Source organism: Centropristis striata, chromosome 11, assembly GCF_030273125.1.
Source record: "Centropristis striata isolate RG_2023a ecotype Rhode Island chromosome 11, C.striata_1.0, whole genome shotgun sequence".
In the NCBI taxonomy this organism is placed as follows: Eukaryota; Metazoa; Chordata; class Actinopteri; order Perciformes; family Serranidae; genus Centropristis; species Centropristis striata.
Genome location: NC_081527.1, coordinates 18,921,548 through 18,941,140, shown reverse-complemented (window position 1 = coordinate 18,941,140; position 19,593 = coordinate 18,921,548). Strand labels below are relative to the sequence as shown.

At 38.9% G+C, this 19,593-nt stretch overlaps 2 protein-coding genes across 3 annotated transcripts; one reads left to right on the top strand and one right to left on the bottom strand.

Moving 5' to 3' along the window:
• Nucleotides 1-1,445: 1,445 nt before the first annotated feature.
• dusp22b (dual specificity phosphatase 22b) lies at nucleotides 1,446-7,027 on the bottom strand. Its single transcript, XM_059344595.1, has 7 exons — nucleotides 6,803-7,027; nucleotides 6,368-6,401; nucleotides 6,201-6,283; nucleotides 4,490-4,539; nucleotides 3,527-3,601; nucleotides 1,997-2,168; nucleotides 1,446-1,890 (listed from the first exon to the last, which is right to left on the bottom strand). Exons 1-7 carry the CDS (start codon nucleotides 6,821-6,823, stop codon nucleotides 1,750-1,752), a joined length of 576 nt encoding a protein of 191 aa, XP_059200578.1. The 5' UTR covers nucleotides 6,824-7,027; the 3' UTR covers nucleotides 1,446-1,749.
• Nucleotides 7,028-9,888: 2,861 nt separating this feature from the next.
• ripk1l (receptor (TNFRSF)-interacting serine-threonine kinase 1, like) lies at nucleotides 9,889-18,278 on the top strand. Of its 2 annotated transcripts, none has more exons than XM_059344594.1 (11): nucleotides 9,889-10,339; nucleotides 10,634-10,823; nucleotides 12,209-12,365; nucleotides 12,527-12,664; nucleotides 12,750-12,981; nucleotides 13,650-13,799; nucleotides 14,148-14,224; nucleotides 14,329-14,404; nucleotides 14,511-15,116; nucleotides 15,259-15,324; nucleotides 16,832-18,278. In XM_059344594.1, exons 2-11 carry the CDS (start codon nucleotides 10,663-10,665, stop codon nucleotides 17,119-17,121), a joined length of 1,953 nt encoding a protein of 650 aa, XP_059200577.1. In that variant the 5' UTR covers nucleotides 9,889-10,339; nucleotides 10,634-10,662; the 3' UTR covers nucleotides 17,122-18,278. The 2 variants fall into 2 exon arrangements, with proteins under 2 accessions (XP_059200577.1, XP_059200576.1); XM_059344593.1 differs by having other exon boundaries at nucleotides 15,259-15,405.
• The last annotated feature ends 1,315 nt before the right edge of the window (nucleotides 18,279-19,593 follow it).

Here is a 19,593-nt window from a genome sequence, read left to right as displayed (position 1 = left end):
CTGTGGAAAAAGCACATAACGGAACAGTAGGCATAGTAAACGTATGATTTATAAGTTAAGTTCTTAAATGACCTTAACAGAATAGGTTTAATAAGACAGTTGATTAATACTTTAGGTTCAACATGAAACAGTTTAGATTTACTTTCAAATACACTTCTTTTAGTGATAAAAGAGAGGGAATAATTAGTTCCACGTCGATCTTATAAGCAATCTTTTTTTATACATTTTATCTAGTTATATAGCCATGCTGTTGACACGTTTGGCCACACAGAATTAGAAATGAAGGGTATGAAGGTAAAGGTTCAGGTGGGTTCTTGTTCTAATCACAATGTCTTAAACACAAATGTGACCCATGCATGAATATGAACATAAATCATGTAGCTATAATTTCATTACAAGAATTTTAACACAACACATGGTGGACTATCTGTTAATAAGACATCTTCATCACATGTCTAAAACTTAATGTCATCAGTTAAGTAGGACATTAATTCAACTTTATATGATTTATCTACCAGAAATCCTAAATTAAAACACAAAACCAATGTTATCTTTACCTGACTACACTGTAGATGTGAATGATTGAGATAAGGCATTCTCTCCAGACTCAAACTGCTGGGGTTAATTGGTACATTAAATATTTTCATTAATTAAAGTGTGAAAAATACACTCATTCATTCAAAAGAAGCTGCTGCTGCTGCTTACCGTTGATCACGCGAGCTCTCCCTGCTGAAATCTGTTTTGAAGCTCTCTGTGTCCTATTCTTAAATGTTATCACATCTTGATTTGTAACAGGGAGGAGCCTCTCGCACTCTGAGAAGTTAAAGAGTAGATGCACAGCGATCAGGCCCTCATTTCTGTGAAACTCGGCACCCACGCAGCCCTGTGGTGGGGAATCCCTCTAGTGAAACCCTGAGCAGACACTGGGACGGAATGGAAAAGTTACCTGTGCACATTATCAATACAAAAGTATTTCCCCACACATATTTTTTTGTTTTTCTGAAAGATTGTACACGCAACCTCATTTCCAGTGACAGCAGTTAACTAGAATTTCTATAAAGTCTTAACTTTGTTATTGGGGAAAGATTTAATTGGGTTATGAGGAACCAAAGACACATGGTTAAATCTGAAATTAGTTTCAGGGTACTTTAGTTTTACTGCCCTCCAGTGGCTATTCATACACATGCTCAGTGAATGCACATGCACATTTGCAATATGTCAATGTGCAGAATATCATGTTTTTTTTTCCTTTTCAGCCTTCAAGACAATTGAGAAAAAAGATCGAACGTGATCGAACGTGATCCTGCTGTTATGGATGTCACCACGCATGACCTCCCTTGCACATTAGACAAACAGGAAGACAACCAGGAAACAGAGATGTAAACACAGCACAGAGTGTGTTCTTATCACCTTCAAATCGACAGCCCACCGACCTCACAACACGCTTGACTTTACCTCTTTTATTTCACCATTTGAAATCATCATGACACAGTACAAAATAACACAACATTCATAAATAAAAAACAGCACCTTAAACATCAACCAAAACTAAAAAATAATAATATGTGCTCTACATATTAATTGTCTCTTCCAGTGATTATGTCCATGACATTTATCACCAAATAAATATGCTGGCAGTAGTCCAATCTGAAGCAACTCAAACTTCCAGATAGGTCCAGAAGACTGTAGCATCACATGGTGATGTAATCCTCCAGGCTGAGTGGCACAATAACTCATCAAAACTTCTGATCAGATACTTCCAGGTGGGGTAGATGCTTGTTTTTCCATCTCCTCTCCATTGACCTTCGACACCCTGGCAAGCAAGTCACGTAGTTCTGCCTCATCATTGAAGGGGTTGTCCTTATATTCCTTCTGCAGCCATTCTCTGAACTAGAGGGAAAGAAAACAGCTTGACTTTTGATGACCATACAAAATACTACATGTACACATGCTCTCTCATGCTCCATCTCACCCTCGTTCCCTTCCTAGAACTGACCTGTTCAGCTTGAGTAGCCTCAAACTCCTGGAGCTGGCGCTGAAAGCCCAGGTTGGGTCCAGCACAGGGCCGGGCCACCCTCACTGCAGCCAGGGCGTCCTGCCAGCCAAGCCCTGTCACCGTCATGATGTAAGCCACCACCAGCGTGACACTGCGGGACACACCTGCCAAACTGTAAGTAGAATGGGATGGACAAATTGTAGGATGCACCAATTTAAACTACATGATTAGCATTGTTTTCCTAAACACTCTTAAAGGGTTAGAGTGCTTTCTATTTCATGGGTAAAAAAATATAGTTAAAATGTACCTGGCAATACGTGGCAATGTAACAACGCCAGCAGAAATAACCACTTTAATAACTACCGCTATGGAGCTTCTGTAGCTATATGAGCTCAAACATGTCTTGCTGTGATTTAAGTACGATAAACGGATCAAAATGTAAGCCGAAATACCGGCATGAGGATGCTGACGTGCAAAAAGTCTTAATTTATGCTTTTTCAGGTCTGTCCAGAAGAAAAAGAAGCAAACAAATTTAAAAAATGCTAGTTTTTTTTAAATGGAGTTTGGATCGACCAAGGCTTTGCTATGCAGCAGAATCTCAGCGCTGCCTTACACAACTTTCTCTCCTTTTGAAAAATTTCAGCTTGAGTGAATACTGTACATTCACGTCCGGTCTCAGCATTGACTTTGTAAGTAAACACTCCATACAAAAAGTCTGCTCCACATCTGATGTGAATACATGATTATCAGGAAGTGTGTCAACATAAACCTAAGCATCCCAGTTATGATCAGGTTTTATAGTGTACTCTGTTATGTTTTGCACATATTGTATGTAAGATATTACATCTTGGTTTCAGAAATGCCCCAGTATACTAACTTGAGGTTGAAACACAACCTTCAATGAGGATTACGTAAAATAGCTCAATATCAGATTAGATATCTATAGTAGGTGACAGTACAGTAGGCAATACCATTCAGACAACAGACAATCACAGATAGAGAATAAAATACAAGAACTATGTAGTAAAATAAGGGAACTGAGGTGTAGAAATGGATTAAACACACTTTTCACACTACAAATCTGAATCAAATCTAAATGCTTTAGTCAATAAGTGTAGAAGAGCAAGCTGTAGCAGTGCACATGCTATAAATAGCCTCTTGTTCCCCTGTATTTCTGAGAAGATCCTCTGTCTAACCAAATATAACTTTCCCCTGTGAACAGTACTATCAGCTGCCCCACTGCTCAAAGACAATGTGCTCACACTGTAATATGTTTTGGGAAGTTCAAGAATAGGCTTTTTGCTTATCATTTCATCCCCTCTGTGCAGCAGTTACACATGAGTTCACTTGTGTACTTGGTTGATCTCAGTGGGGTTTTTTCAGCTGTAGATGAACTGCACATTCACATTCAACATGTCTATGATTGTATTGTGAGATGGATGGAGGAAATCTATCTAGTTTGGCCACTTGAGCATCTCTCGTTTGTGTGCGTGAACCTTGAGGTGAAGATACAACAAGCATCAGTCTCACCAGTGAACGAGGCAGCCTTCTCCTTTCAGACGGGACTCGTGCATGAACATTATACTCTGTTTAAAGTGCTGAGTCCTGTGGAATATAAAACACGTTTGTTATAATAGGTCACATTAAATCATAATGAGAACACAGCAAGAACTGCTGCAAGAGCTGTGACTGTGGCTGTTTTTTTCTCTCCTCACTGACACTATACAGCTCCTGCATGCATGTAAAGGTGGATTAGTTGTGTACACAGGAGTTATCTTGAACATGCTGTGAGTATGTTTTTGCTCCTGACCTGTCAAAGTTTTATATTTCTTATCCTGGACGGATCAGGATGGGGGTGTGTTCATGTCAGGTTTGAGAGAGTTGGTGTCAGATTTCACATAACAGGTTTCAAACCTCGCAGTCTGAACCGAAGCGATATCAGGCGACCAGGGCAGTACAGGTGACAAGGGCATTAGTGTGCATATATATATATATATATGTGTGTGTGTATATATATGTCCATGTTCAAGTGTGTGAAGGGGGGTGGGGGGTATAAATAGAGGCACAGCACCAACCATAGTGCTAAAACTGCAGAACTGAGCTGCAAGACTTCCTTCCTGTTAAAAGACCGCCTGATATGTGAATTTAGCCAACAAAAGAAGTGTGTGAGTGAGTGTCTGTGTATGCTTGAATGTGTGTCTAAACCAGGGCATCCCTTTGTGATACGTGCACCATCCTTTATTTTCTTGATTTTGCAAAAAAACAACCATGCATCATAAGCTGGATCCAGCCGTGCTGCTGTGATCTAGTCGGAGAATAAGTTCACAGTTAAATGTTGAGCTTGTGAAAGCATATCATTTACACGTTAGCTTGAAGAAAATGAACCTCAGACGCCCACACAGTGCAGCCTCAAATGGATGTTGTACTCTCTCTTTCTCTCTGCCTCAGCCTTTCATTGTTCTGTGTTGCTGCGCTGCACATTTTGGTACTTACAGGTTTTGTGTGGGCAGGTCAGCTGCTGAAATGCAGAGATAGGTCATCTCCTGAGGGACAAAGGATTACAACGGTTACCTGTCAGCAGTCACTTGCTCTGATGCATTTAACACAAATCAATAAATCAGCAGGTGATAAACACCTCTGCACATCAAATCTCTTAAGCATGTGTTTCTGATGGTGAACACAAGCTGTGCTATTGTATGTACAACAATAAAGGCAATTTCAAGTTAATTTCAGTCACCCTTATGCATGCTGCTTTTAAATATTACAAAGTACTTGCAGCTTTTAGGTTAACTTTTAATCAAAATCAATAACCTAGAAATAATAATAATGAAGCGAGACGGCAAAGTCCCCATAGACTGAAGCAAGAACCGCCTACTCTAAAACCCACGCAGGCACACAACTCAGCACACTGACCCAACCAACTGTTGTTGACTTGCATTTTTCATGATACTCCAACTATCACATGAGAATGAAACTCCCCTGCTCATTGTTTACTCTCTCTCTCTCTCTCTCTCTCTCTCTCACTCACTCACTCACTCAAGACTGACAACTGTTTGTTCAAGAAGCAGCATGGCTCCTCTTCCTGACCGACCTGACAGACCGGTTTATGAACCGCATGAGAGATCTTATCATGTGCGCTGTACTAACACGCAGAGATGTCTCAGCCAATCAGATCCAGCCCTGCTCATTAAAGTGAGTTTACTGAAAAATGCCAGGCTTATTTCAGTAAGTCTGACTCATTTTCTGTTGATATGGTTCCATGAAGGAAATTCATAGTTCAGGCTCAGCTGCCATGGCACCGTGTTCCTTCACCAATTCAAATTATAGCAATTTTCAAGGTGCATTTTCATGTTTTTCCATCCTTTTACAGCTGTGGTAAATAACATCTTTATATACAGTACATTCTTGTGTGTTCTTCAGGTTTGGGGAAGACTTAAATGCTCATATTTGATGAGGAGTATTGGGGTCTTCCGTACATATCCATGTACAAAAGTCAGAAAGGCAAGAGCAAATAATAAATAAAAAAACACACAAAAAGCTTAAAAAAAAAAGTTGCAATAGAGGTCTACTGGGGACCAAATAAAACCATTAGATCTGGGAAAAATGATTTAGTTAATTTTGATGCTCTTCACGTTGATTGACAGCTTGGGTGCTGCTCCTAAACCTTATAATGGTAGGGAAAACCCTGTATACCGGAGCCAATATTGAGAATATTATTATTATATGATTATTTCACATGTTCATCACATTAAATTAGATGTTATTGTGCTATAAACAGCTACGACTAAGTTTTGGGACAGTGTTCTACAGAACAGAGACAAATTAAAGGAAAACAAAACAAAGTTTTGTGTTTCACAAAGTACCACCTGTTTGTGAGTAGACTTGCCGTGCTATATAGCCTAAATGTTAACTAGTTTCAAGCAATTTACTCTAAATCCAAGCACTTTTCCAGCCTTGGAAATACCACATTAAAACCCTGTAAGGCAATTAAGCTTGGATTTTGCTTTAAGGCAGTAAATCAACAGAAAATGAGTCAGACTAACATAAATAGGACTGGCTAAGGTGGTAAATATGCTTTATGTAACAGCCACCGTTTGGTCTCACCTGCTTCTTGATCACTCTGCTTAAAGATTAATGAGAAATTTAATATGCATACCCGGGGCACAGATATGCGTGTGTAATAAGGAGGTGGGGAGCTTCTTACCTGGAGGATGGGAGCTGCACTGTCATGAATGGACAGGATGTGTGTGATGTTGTTTCTGGCTAACTGTTCTCGGTCCCTGGCATCTGACACAAAGAAGAAAATAAATTAGGTATGAGTGGTCATATGCAAAAACCAAATCAAAATAATAAAAGAAAGTGAAGACAAACCTTTGAAATTTCCCAAGTACAAGTCAGGCAGGACCTATATTAACAGAGATATATGTAGACGTGAAGCAGACAGGGGTACAGTATTATTAATATGAGCAGCTGAGACAAACAGCTGACTTAAATGACACCCTGAAAATATGAGGTGATAATTAAAAGTGATAGGTTGAAATCCTTACTAGGAAAATACCCAAAATATCAGGTAAAACAATCATCATTATGTTAAATATTCATAGTTTGGCCAGTTAGAAGATATTGTTTATTTTCAAGACATTTTCACTGAATCGTGACAAACTAACGAGCACAACTTTGTTTGTATTAATCATCTCAGAGACTCGGCTGAAGATGACATCTCCTTAATGATTACACTCAAAACACCCAGGGCCAGTCGTGTCTGTGAACTCAACGCTGGCGGTGTGCAACAGATGAAAATCCTACCTTATTGATGCCATTCCCCATGGTGAAAGATCCCCTCTGAGAGATAACTGTGGGAAAAAAACGCCACGCTGTGTTTCCTCGTTGTTTTAAAAAATGCTTATGCAGCGGCTTGACGGCTTCCCAAACCCGCTGTAGGGCTGCAACTGCAGCAGCTCCGCGTCCGAGCGAGCCGAGCACTGCTTCCCAGGCTAGCCGCGCTGGATGCTGGGAGTTGTGGTTTTGCCGGTATAAGAAGTGGAGCGTTGAGGGACAACACAAGTGTGATTTTAACCCACACATCCCCGGATTTTTAGTTAGGTATGATAAGAGTATTAATACCCTGGCCTCAGGCTCAGTGTCAGCAAATACTTTACCCAAAAATAAACTTTAAAAATAAAACAGACTGTTACATACCAGAGCTAAACTAGCCAAACCCTCCCCTTGTGGAAATAAATTAGGAATACAATGGACCACCACGAAGTGAAATTAAACATACAGTAAACTCATTGTGGGGGTACAAAAGGAAGTTTTTTTGACTTTGTAACCTTTGAATTTCCGAATAAATAGCTGTCTTTAAAGAAAAAAAAAAAAGAGGGTGTCAGTGGCGGTTCTAGACAAATACATTGATTGGAACAATGAGACTTACCAACAATAACAATTATTTTTGTACAGCAATGACATTTCTAATTTTTGTGCACAATTACTTTTTTTAAAGTACAGTACAGTGTGATCTTTTATCGCAAAGCCTTTTGTTATAATTTTTTTTATTAATCTGGGGTTTTTCCAACGTTTTAATCATACTAAGCAAATGTGATCCTGTCTGCTGAATGTAGAGGCACTGGCTTTGAGTTACATCAGACCAGTGCTTCTGCAAAAGGCAGCAGGCTAGATAAGGTTAACTATATGTTAAGATAAAGGGAAGTACACATGACTTGGGGAGTCAGACACGGGTCAGACGTATTTCTGCTGACCATACCTTTGACTTTGGGGAACTGAGAATAACAGCATCTGTGTCAGACAGGTCAGCTAGACGTTGGAAACCTCCCACTATAGGAGGCATATAAGCCAAGAGTTTTGACAATCATATTGAGCCTTTTCCTCTGTAACCTTACTCGCTGTGTTGCATGATTTAAACGCTCCTCTTGTACAAGACTTTAATTAAATTCAACTTAAACTTTGATACTTTGAATCCAACTGTCTTTATTGAAGGGTCACTCTGAAAAATTCTTATAACACCTTTTTAACTACTTAATCTCTTGGTTGTTTTTCTCCCCCAGCTCGTGCCACTGTCTATGTTTTGACAATTGTAATTCCAACTTATCCGCATTGCACTTTACTTTGCTTTGTTGTTTTCTTGTAATTTTTTCTGTCATCCACTATGTTTTTATCTGTTGCCTGTAAAGCACTTTGTAACTTTGTTAAGAAAAGTGCTATACAAATAAAGTTTATTATTATTATCTTCATCCCTCGTCAGGAGAGTAAATTTGTTTTTCGTTTTTGCTGCAGATATGCATTTCTTCGTTCAGTAATCTCAAAAAGAGCCAAACTAAGTAATTAAACTAAGCCCCCCAATCTTATTTTAGAGTTACTTTTACTCTTTGCCACAAATTCCTGTGATCATGCCTGAATAAGGGATGTAAGCACCATGTACCGCCCATTAAAGGAAGGGATGGAGAAGATTGGTCAAACGGGCCAAATACCTTCCCTGTACCCTGGTTCCCTTTCCACCATCAGAGCATCATTTGTGACTCGACACCACTGGAGATGATTGTCCAGACACCACCCGCACCTAAGGGACTTTCCAAACATCAGGGGAAGAGTGATTTTGTCAGGAAGATACATCAGGACAACTATTGCCATTAAGAAGCATGTCAGCCCTCAGGGGAAAAACAGGAGAAGACAGCATAACTACAAGAGAGGGATGCTGTTACATTACGCTCTCCTGGAAAAAATAAACAACGCTGGAAAGGGAACATTGGACCATTAATCTCTCCTGATATGCAGCTGTCAATACAACACCTGTGAATCTGCAGCTTACTGCAGCACTCCAGGTATTATTCATCCATCCCTAACATCTCTTCCAGCCAAGAACGAGGCAGCTGAGAACCAGTAAGACGACTAATATGACTGATGCAGGTTTGAGGAAGCCAATTAACAGCATAGGGAAATTTTACAGAAAAAGGAAGGCAGCTGGCAGTTCTGTACTGATCATCACGATAAAAACATCAACAGGAAGTGCTGCTACCCACTGCCCCACATTGACAGCAGATTTTCACCGCAGGCAGAAGTTGGTTTAACTTCCTGGTGATCAGTTGTTGTTCTATGTGGGGCAGTGTGTGACCACCAGACGGCTTCTTGAATAGGAGGAGCCGTGTGTCTACTACACTGAGCGTTTCACACAGTAAATGGGCTCTGGAAACATGCACGGTTTTCAGTCCACCCTGTTCTTCTGTGACAATACTCCTGTTATTCTGGCCTCAATTAGTCTCAAACATGTAGTTAAATACCTGAAATAACTTATGCTGTTAGTAATAGAGAGGGTGGAGTGCATAGAGATTTGATTGTGACTGAAAGACCATTATTGCCACAGCTGACTCATAATGCATCCTTAAGGAAAATGGGTCTGAGCATCATTAATAAAACAATTTTAATTGTAGATGTATAGTGTTTTTCATGCAAATGGAGAGGTTTTTCTGTTTAAGAGTCCACCACAGTGCTCAGTAAACTGTAAATTGCGGCAGCTGGAAAGTTCCAAATAAACTGAAGATTACCAGCAATAAATGTGAACAGAATAAAAAAAAAAAAGCTAACCGGAAAACCAAGAAAACACACGACAGGTAAATATGATACTACTTTGTTGTGGCTTTAGTGTGCAAAGGAGGAATTTATAGTGTGGGCGTTCACAGATAGACTGCCCAAAATGTAGGCCTATGTGTCATACATACATCGCCCACGATGTCAGAGGCCACAATTTAGGTGGTTTCCCACTCTAGTTTCACAGAAACGCTTGTTTTATCAATGAACTTGTTTTTTGTGTATTTTTTAAAAGACTATAGGTCAGTATTGTAGCTGTGCTGCTTTAATTAATGATAAAATGTAAAAGTGTGACTCCAAAATATTTTTTTCTTCATCATTCTGAATCTCATGAAAACAAGTAGTGCAGTGTAACAGCATCACCATCAAATCTCATAAAAAGCTTCAGTCCTGCAGTGCATTGATTTCACCAGTAGGTAGCGACAATGCAACATGACAGGATTGATAATGGTCCTCAGAGGAATCCTGTGTCTCAAAAAAGGATTTAAAATTAATAAAGTTATAAAGAAGACATGCTAGTATCGTACCTTGCATTTGTGTTTCGTTGCGGGTTGTGTTTGTAGATCTATTCGGTCACAAAAACCTGATTCTGCTAGCTGCCCTGCTCTGTTATCGACTTGTGAGGCTGTTTGTAGTTTTTTTACGTCGCCTGCCAAGTTTCGCTTTTGAACGAAGGCGTCGAGGAAATCCCGGAACTACAAATAAAGTGCCCTGGCGTTACTTGGCTTGTGTGCCACCTTTTAGGTAAGCTAACCATTTCACTGCAGATTTTCTGACATTGAAAGATAATGGGGAGGATAACGGTGTTTGTCGGGTGAAGAGTCACTCGGCTTAAGTCTTGATGCCGAAACCTTCGGAAACGTTAGGCGTTAGCTTAAACCTGCAGACTGGAAGTATTTTGAAAGTTATGGACGAGTGACTCACCGCTTTAATGTCCTAGTTCCTCTCCTCAGTACATTCACACTTGCTGTATTTCAAACATGAAAAGTTGAGCAACTTTTTTGTGAGTTTTCTGAGCTGGTATGTGTCTTTTTTTAGCTGTTTTGCTGTGACGACTCGCACCAGGGATGGCCACCGCGCCACAGTCTTCCTTTCGTATGAAACCGGCTGATCTCATTAAAAGGGAGGCCATGGACTACGGAGGGTTTGGAGAAGTCTACCTGTGTTACCATGTAACTCTCGGCCAGGTGGTGCTGAAGACCATGTATACAGGCCCTATTCGCAACGAGTGAGTCCTGTCTGTGTCTGCTATGGAGTCTGCTGGGTATTCCCCCTTGAAAGAGTAACTTGAATCATGTGCCCCAGCAGGACCCTTTATACAAGCTCTCCACACAATTCAGTGAAACTGACCAATGTCTTTTCTTTTTACATGATGCCATTTGCAAAGCCACGTTTATTACTTTAAAAAATCTGTGCCTATCCCCAGGCTGTGTGCTATAAAAAAAATGTCTACTAACTTCCTTTTAACAGGGACAAGAGAGAGATGTGCGTTTATGTGAAATGAGGATGTAATTCCAACATCCGTTTTCTAGATAGCATGCCTTAGAACCAATTTATCAGTTAATTCCAGTAAGCCTAGTTTTTTTTTTCCACAATATTTTTATTGAATTTTTCACATTTATAGACAGCAGTGGAACATGATCACCAAGTTACATTTCTCATAAAAAAAAGATACATCACATTTCACATATTCCACATAACCAGTAAGCCTAGTTAATGAATATATTAAACAAACATAGATTTATACCTGATCCAGCTATTTGAGTCATTTTCGGTGCATCCCTAATTTTTTTTATGTGAGATAACATTTGGGCATGGATTTCATTGGATAGAAAGTTGGTGGCTCAGCCTGTCTGAATGGTTGTCACTAATAGCACAAACATAGATTTTTATAATAACATTGACTAAGGCACTGCATTTATTATGGATTAGTCACATCATGACTGATGTGATCCTCTTAAAAAATGTATATCTTTGGAGCATCCCTACGTCCTGTCCCTGATATAAGACTCTACATTATGCACATTATGTCAGTTGTAACATCCTGTTCCTCACTAGGGCTGGGCAATATGGACCAAAAGTCATATCCCGATATATTAAGGCTGAATATCGATATACGATATATATCCCGATATTTTTATCGCAAAGTGAGAGCAAATGTTCAGTCAAAGTCAAAGCCAAATATGACATGTCATAAGTAGTTTTATCGAAACCGTTTATTTAAGTAACCATAAATACTGTATAACAACAGGAGTACCTTTTAAAAAAAAAAAAAAAGTCAAAGCTCCATAAAGTGCACATTTAAATTAAAAAATATCTTAAATAAAAATAGCCCATGAAATAAAATAAGCAAACTTTTTCTGAAATAAATATATTTATATGAGAAAAGAATAACAAACATTACAAAACAACTAAATATGACAAACCAAAGTAAGGGCAGCATTATACATTAAGAAAGAAAAAAAATCTATAAACTATATCGATATATGCAATATGGTCTAATTCCATATCACATTTAAAAATATATCAATATATTTTTTACATCGATATATCGCCCAGCCCTAATTCTCACAAATTTTTTATTTATTTATTTTTTTAACTTTCTTTTTCCAGGGATAATAAAAGGTCACTGCTGGAGGAGGGGAACATCATGGCAAGCCTGAACCATGAACGGGTGGTCAAGTTACTGGGTGTGATCATGGAAGACAGAGACTGCTCGCTAGTTATGGAGCTCATGCCCAGAGGCAACCTGTCGGTCATGCTAGAGACGGTCAGTGGGTTTAAAATGTAAAGTCACATTAAAAAGGGAAAGATTCTTAATTGATGTCTGTAACTAAAGAATTTCCAGTAGATTTCATCCATTGTTTGCAGCCTTGAATAACTTGTTTTTAGTATACGAATGGAAGGATTAATATAATAAATTCTCCCCAGGTCTCCGTGCCAATATCCATCAAGGGTAGAATCATCTTAGAGATTTTAGAGGGGATGGTGTACCTCACAGAGAGAAAAGTCGTACATAAGGATATCAAGCCGCAAAACATATTAGTGGACAAGGATTTTCACATTAAGGTATATTACACACTAAATGATACATGATACATCCTGACAATGAGCTTATACATTACGATAATCCAAGTAAAAATCTTTGTTCTAGATTGCAGATCTTGGCCTGGCAACCTGCCAGACATGGAGCAGACTCACAAAGGAGGAGTCTCGCAGGAGGAGTCGTACGGGGCGATCAGCAGGGGTAAGAGGTGCCGGCACGCTGAGCTACATGGCCCCCGAGCACCTGGAGTGCATCCATACAGTCTCTACTGAGAAGTCTGACATCTACAGCTTCGCTATTGTGGTCTGGGTCATCCTCACAGGAGAAGAGCCTTACGCCAGTGAGTCAGGATGCCAAAACATAAATAAGTAAAGTGCTTAACACATTTATTAGACCACTGGTTTATGCCACAGCTGTCCTAAATTAACAGCAGTAGTAATTACCAAAATCATTTTTTATGTTTCTGTAATGGTTAATACACCAGTATGTAAAACTCTTTAACCCGAATGATATTTTTAATGCTAAAATATTATTGTTATCCATGAATTTTCAAGATGACTGTTTTACAAAAAAAAATGTAAAATAGTAAAGCACATTATTATTTCTTGATTAAGAGTCAAATTATACTTTTTTTCTTGCATTCCTGAGCAGAAAAATGAGTTTTAGTGGTTGAATGTTCTGCTTGAATTATTTCTGACTTCTCAGAGAAGCCCAGTGAGTCGGCTCAAATTTGGGTATAAAAAGGTGAAATTAGTTTATTTGCCAAAAAAAAATAACGTGTTAGTTTTAAACAAGCTTTTGAAAGATTTTCAAAAATATTTGTTTTCCAGTTTTTATGACAGCTGGTCTAACAAAATTGTTAAGCACTGTAAATTGTGGGGCAGTTCTTAAAAAAAGTAACCACCTTTTTTATTGTCTGATTTACCGGTTAAACAAGCCAAATACAAAACTCTGAATGACTTTAATTTAACTTCATGCAAACAAATTAAATGTGTTTTCTGTATTCAGATGCAAGGAGTGAAGATCAACTCAGTCAGTGTGTCCGAAAAGGGGACCGACCTGCAGAGAACCTTATTCCAGATGACACGCCCGTAGAGATCATTCAGCTCATGAAGAGGTGCTGGGACCACAATCCGATACAACGGCCAACATTTAACGGTAAGATTTGTGTGTGTATTTAAAACATTATTGAATATGGTCTAATGAGAGTCAGTGGAATATAACATTAAAATCGTTCATTGTTGTTTTTAAAGAGTTGAAGGATGTAACTGTAATGTTTTATCTTTATATCTTTCAGTTAATATGAACATTTTAAAGATGAATATTGTAATACTGTTGTAACATGGCTATACTATTGCTAACCTACATGTTAAAATCATATATTATTTACAGACAGACTGTCGGCAGGCAGGCGTATAGTTTACAAACTTTCTTGCTTGGATTTCCAGCTAACCCTTTTAGTTAATGTGGTTCTTTTTCTCATCCTTTCCCAACCTTTTCTTACAGAGGGCCACAGCTTCTTCCTGCCTTTCTACAAGGAGACGCTTGAACCACATGTGGAGGAAGATTTACTTGAGCTGAGGGTAAACATATTTTCTGAAGGATTTTATGTGGCAGTTGAATAAGGCCAGTTAAAAACAAATTCTAAGTGATTCATATCATAATTGTTCATGTGGTTTTTATCCAGAAACTATATGAAGGCCCAGAGGAACTTGTTGAGAAGATGAAATCCTTATCAATGAGCCAGGAATATCTTTCAGCTGGTGAGCATTACTGTTGGTTGGCAAACTTAATGTTCTAAATGCACAGAAAGCCAGGGAAGTTAAAAAATGACTGAGTGGCTTTAACTTAACTCTCCTTACCGTACAGATTGCCCAGCTCCTCTGGTGAGTTCAGACAGAAGTGAGCCAGTTGAAGCCAGTATTGAGGACCTGCATGTCATCGAGTGTGAGCCACCTGAGGAGTCCGTTCAGACAGATGCGCGGGCAGTCAGCAGCCCCCCAGCTCTGGAGGAGAAACTGGGTCGAGAGTATCAGTACCACAAATATGGCAGCTATAACTGTGAGAACCAGCCTGACGCTGCCAACGGTTACCATCGCAACAACTCAAATCCTTTCCTGCAAAACCACAATTCAGATCTCGCTATCAGGCAGCCAGAACAGGACAGACCCTCTTATGGGTCCTCTGTCCATTCCTGGACAAAAGCTGAGCCGGTGCAGCCAACCAGCCAGGACGAGACTTGGTATCGCCCCAATGCTGGTCTCTATGACTCCATGAACACCTCCGTAACTTCTCAATCCCACCTGCCGATGTCCGCCAGCAGCCCTTCTCTGTCACAGTTCAACCAGCAACATCCACATTCCCACTATGACCGCCAGCAGTCCTGGCCAGCTTACCAGGACACATCTGCTCCTGACGTCAGTCAGTCTGGGCGTCTCCTGGCCCCTTCAAAGAGCTGCTCAGCACAAGATCCAGGTAAACGTTCTTTTTGATGATGCATTTCTTCTGTAAATTCTAGATCTCTCTGCCTGAGGTGTTCACAGCTGCTTCTGTCACCTCCGACTGACATCTATCAGAGAGAGTATGTTTAAGCCTGTTTGCTTTGTGCTTGTTCCAGGATCTCTTTACATTCAGAATGCCAGCGGGATCCAGATCGGAAGCAACAACATGATGAGTATCAGAGGTTACGACTCCTTCAGTAGTTCACTATTACCCTCTAACGCCTCAGCTAACTCTCCCATCAAAGAAGGCATTCAGAAATATGGTAAACATTAACATTTATTACATGTAATAGATATGATAGATAGTTAGTCTGTGCTCTGTTGTTGTAGCTCAGTTTGCTCAAGTCCTGCATGTCGCCCGGCACTAATTTGCACTTTCTTGCATCTGCACTGTTTGTAATCGGGCTGCACTAAAACTGTGCTTTGCATTTGTTGTGAACACACTGTGTAACAAATAAAACCTTAATAGATGTACTTAGGCCTGTCACGATAACATTTTTTTAGGACGATATATTTTTCCAGAAACTATCACGATAAACGATAGTATCATTGAGTAGATCCTTTTCCACAGCAATTCATTTTTAAATCTCAAGAATATTAAACATTGGAATTGAAATGTGGAAAAGAAATATTAAAACATCATAGATAAATAAAACATAACTACAATCAAAACAAATGAAATGGACTCTCAGGCTCTGTGAAGAGTAATTGCACTGAGATAAATATTATACTATTATATATTATAAATAATATCAGCAGCTGTTTTGGAGATTTTTTTTGGCAATTTCTACTGCCTGTCAAACATTTGCAGTATTACTTAAAAGCACAAAAAGTCTGCGTTATAACGCGTCTAAGAGTGACGTGGCTCCTTTAAGAGGCAGGGCAGTCTGTGTGTGTAAAACAGACTGCCCTGAACAGAAGAAAACAGAGAAAAAATTAAAAAGTGGAAATAACACATTATATAGATCCATTACACACAGAATGAAACATTTCATGTCTCTCTCATCTCATATTTAATTTCCTCTAATTATAATGATTATGGGTTACATTTAATGAAGACCCTAAAATTCGGTGTCTCAAAAGAATTTGAATATTACAAAAGACCAATTTTAAAAAGTATGTTTAATATGGAGATGTTGGCCTCTGAAAAGTATGTCCATCTATATGACTCAATACTTGGTTGGGGCTATTTGACTTGAACTACTGGAAATTGACTTTTCCATCATATTCTAATGTATTGAGATGCACCTGTTTATGATGTTTTAAAAGCACTTCCAGGTTTGTTGTATTGCCAGTGTGCGTTGCCACTGTTCTCATACCGGCTGGTTAACGTTACTGGGTTCTCTGTGCTCATTCGGCCAAATCAAAAATGTTCTCACACCACACCGGCTGGGAAACCAATTCTATTTATTCCACCAAACTTTCTGGAGTTGTGCAGCCATCTGGAAACTGAACTTTAGAGTAACACTAGGCTAGCGTACACAGTGTGTGTGTGTGTGTGTCTGTGTGTGTGTGAGAGAGAGAGAGAGTGTGTGAGTGTGTGTGAGCCCCGCCTCCCACAGAGAGCAGGCTGAGCAACAGCCGAAAATGTTGATGGCTTATGTAAACAAGATCGAACGATATATAACGAAGTCGATATGGTAATTATCGTGACAGGCCTAGATGTACTGTGTCTTCTGTGTCATTCAGAGGACCACGCTGTGACCGAGGAGCACCTGGATCTGCTGAGAGACAACATCGGAGCCAAATGGAAGCGTTGTGCGCGGCGACTGGGTCTGACCAGTGTGGAAATAGAGACCATTGAGCACGACTTTTACCGCGACGGCCTGCCGGAGATGGTGCACCAGATGCTGGATCGCTGGAAAATGAAGGAGGGAAGTATCGGCTGCACAGTTGGGAAGCTTTGCCATGCTCTGGAAGGCAACATTAAGGTAGATGTCATCCAGAAAATACTGGAAGCCTGCGGTTCTTCCTCATAGATCCCATAAATCTTTCTACCTCATTCCCTTTGACTTTAGGCCTGGGATGGACACATTTTCTGAACTCTTTTTGCAGCATTTGAGGGCTCCTTTTCAACCAAAAGTATATTCATTTTTTGTCTTATGTGCCTTCTCTGCTGCCCCCAAATACAAGTGAATGTAGAGCGCTGTTTCAATGTGTGAAGTGTTGAAAATGACAGTAAAACTCAACAGCTCAAACCAAATGCATCTTTGAGAACAGCTGTCTCTTTGTTAGATAATGGCCACAGAGCTCGCTGTCAACCGTATTCATAGGCTGTTGCATGCTGTTTCTTAATGAACACTGTCTAGTGTTTACTCATTTTGATAAAATTGTCACTGGACTTTTATTGTAACGGATAGATTGTCTATAAAGCACTTAGTGCCTTTTCAAAGGATTTTCTACCAAACGTTTCTTTATGAGCACAAACGTGGTCAATGTTCAGGTTTTTCTAATCATGAAATTTAAAAATCATGCTTATACTTCTGTGTATGTTTTTGAGAAATCGTGTTATGGAAAAGCCGTTAATTTTGTGCATGGTAACTGTAGCTTTAACTCAAATAATGAAATAATTTCCCGGGACAATCGGATGCCGTGTGGTACACATTTATTTCAGCCCAACACAAACATAAAGACTCCAATCACAGAACAGATAAAGTCAATGAGTGTGTTATAAAGCTGAAAACATATGCAGCCATGGGGGTTAATGCTAATTGTACGGAAGGACAGAGACCTCAGTATTCCACTTATACATGTGTATTATTGTTGTCAGTTAATGAGTTGAAACAGAATCAATGCTTCAATTTACCCAAATTAATGCAAAGGAGTATGAATTACTAATGAGCTTCTTGTTTGTGTTAAATGTGAGGGTTTACTGTCGTCATATCACATTGTGGTTAATCTTAACCATTTAAGTTTGTAAGATGCTTTTGTAATCGCCACCTAAATATATTATATGGAGATGTGTTGATGTCTGGTTCATTACAAAGGTCATTGTAACTTTGTGTTCTGTGGTGTAGTTTTCATTACACAATAGTAAACTGACATGCTGACGCAAAAAAAAACACTTTATCAGCCTTTTCTTCTTCCTCATCACTTCCACAAGCCTAACCAAAATCCAAAGCTACTTTGAAATTCTGTTTCAACTGTGTGTATGTTTCTAAAATTCAAAAGTAAGTTTATTTCATCAATTGAATGCACACTATTGTATAGTGGACATCAATATAATAAAAACATCAACACAACAGTCACTTTTAAAGCCATCCACTAGATCCAGACAATAGCTGTATCCCAGTTCCAGACTGCATCATAAATCAAAAATGAATGTAGTTGAAAAGTGACAAAATATAAATAAAAATTGTGACTTTGCTCTGCACAAAGGAAATACAAAGTTGCTCACAGCTGGACAGAAAATCAAAAATAACTTTAATAATTTTTTTATGTCTTGATGTGTTTTTGGAATTTTGGTTGGTAGAGATATTCAAAAGTTGCTGTTAGACTGACATATTCTAAGTTCTTGTTTGTATAAAATGCATTTTTTATTTTTGATATGTGTGACTGCAAAGACAATATACTAAGATAATATAGTATATATGCAGTATGGATTGGGACAGACCGAACATCACAAACATCACAAAAAAGCACATTGCCCTTCACAACCCAGTAAAAACACCAAGTCTGTGTCGGAATACAGGCATTTCTTTTACATGACACAATATTATAGCATGTGGATAATTTTTCCTGAGCATTAGACTTTAAACAGCTATGTGTTCATCCAAATTATCAGCTTTAACTCTGTCATTAAGAAAGATTGTTTGAACTCACAGATATGATGATAGTATGCCTTTGCAAATCAAACAGCCACTGCTGCTCTTTCTCACCTGGTGAGTTTAATAATGTTTCAACTATACACAGTAAAATTAATCCTTCCGTGCCATGAAAGATTATTGATAAGATTCTGGGATACATAGTGAATGCTTCTTAGTTTCTTTAAAGTGATTACATCCATCAGATTTAAGGATGCCATTTAAATGGCACCCTGTTGATCTTTAGATCTTTAGAATTTTGTTAATCAAAAGCAGCATGGCTCCCAACAAAAACCTGTAACATGATGAGTTAAGACGAAATTGGTGAAACAACAATATTCTAAATAGAATTGATGAAACATCAGGAGGGATAAGCTGAAATTAGTCTGAGAAACTGAAACGGTAGTTTGTTTAAGATTTGGTCCTGAGTTTTTGTCTAATTCCTATTACAGTCATGTTAACTGGACAACATATTTACACAATTGCAGACAACATGGACTTTGTTTTTTAGATCCACTAATGAATTTATCTTCAGCTGCGTATTTGGATTTCATCAGTTTGTTACATGCGTCTTTTTTCTTCTTTCAGTCTATTGCAATTAAGGTTGCAACATTCTGGGAATTCTCAAAGTTGAAAACTTTCCATGGG

What these genes read in the sequence shown, in the direction of transcription:
- dusp22b (XM_059344595.1), bottom strand. Translation starts at nt 6,823, where the DNA reads ATGGGGAATGGCATCAATAAG. An exon ending in TGGGGAATGGCATCAATAAG is followed by an intron (nt 6,402 to 6,802) that starts GTAGGATTTTCA and finishes CTGTTAATATAG; the next exon opens with GTCCTGCCTGACTTGTACTT. An exon ending in GTGCAGCTCCCATCCTCCAG is followed by an intron (nt 4,540 to 6,200) that starts GTAAGAAGCTCC and finishes TTTGTCCCTCAG; the next exon opens with GAGATGACCTATCTCTGCAT.
- ripk1l (XM_059344593.1), top strand. Translation starts at nt 10,663, where the DNA reads ATGGCCACCGCGCCACAGTCTTCCTTTCGTATGAAACCGGCTGATCTC. An exon ending in ACAGGCCCTATTCGCAACGA is followed by an intron (nt 10,824 to 12,208) that starts GTGAGTCCTGTC and finishes TTCTTTTTCCAG; the next exon opens with GGATAATAAAAGGTCACTGC. An exon ending in TGTCGGTCATGCTAGAGACG is followed by an intron (nt 12,366 to 12,526) that starts GTCAGTGGGTTT and finishes AATTCTCCCCAG; the next exon opens with GTCTCCGTGCCAATATCCAT.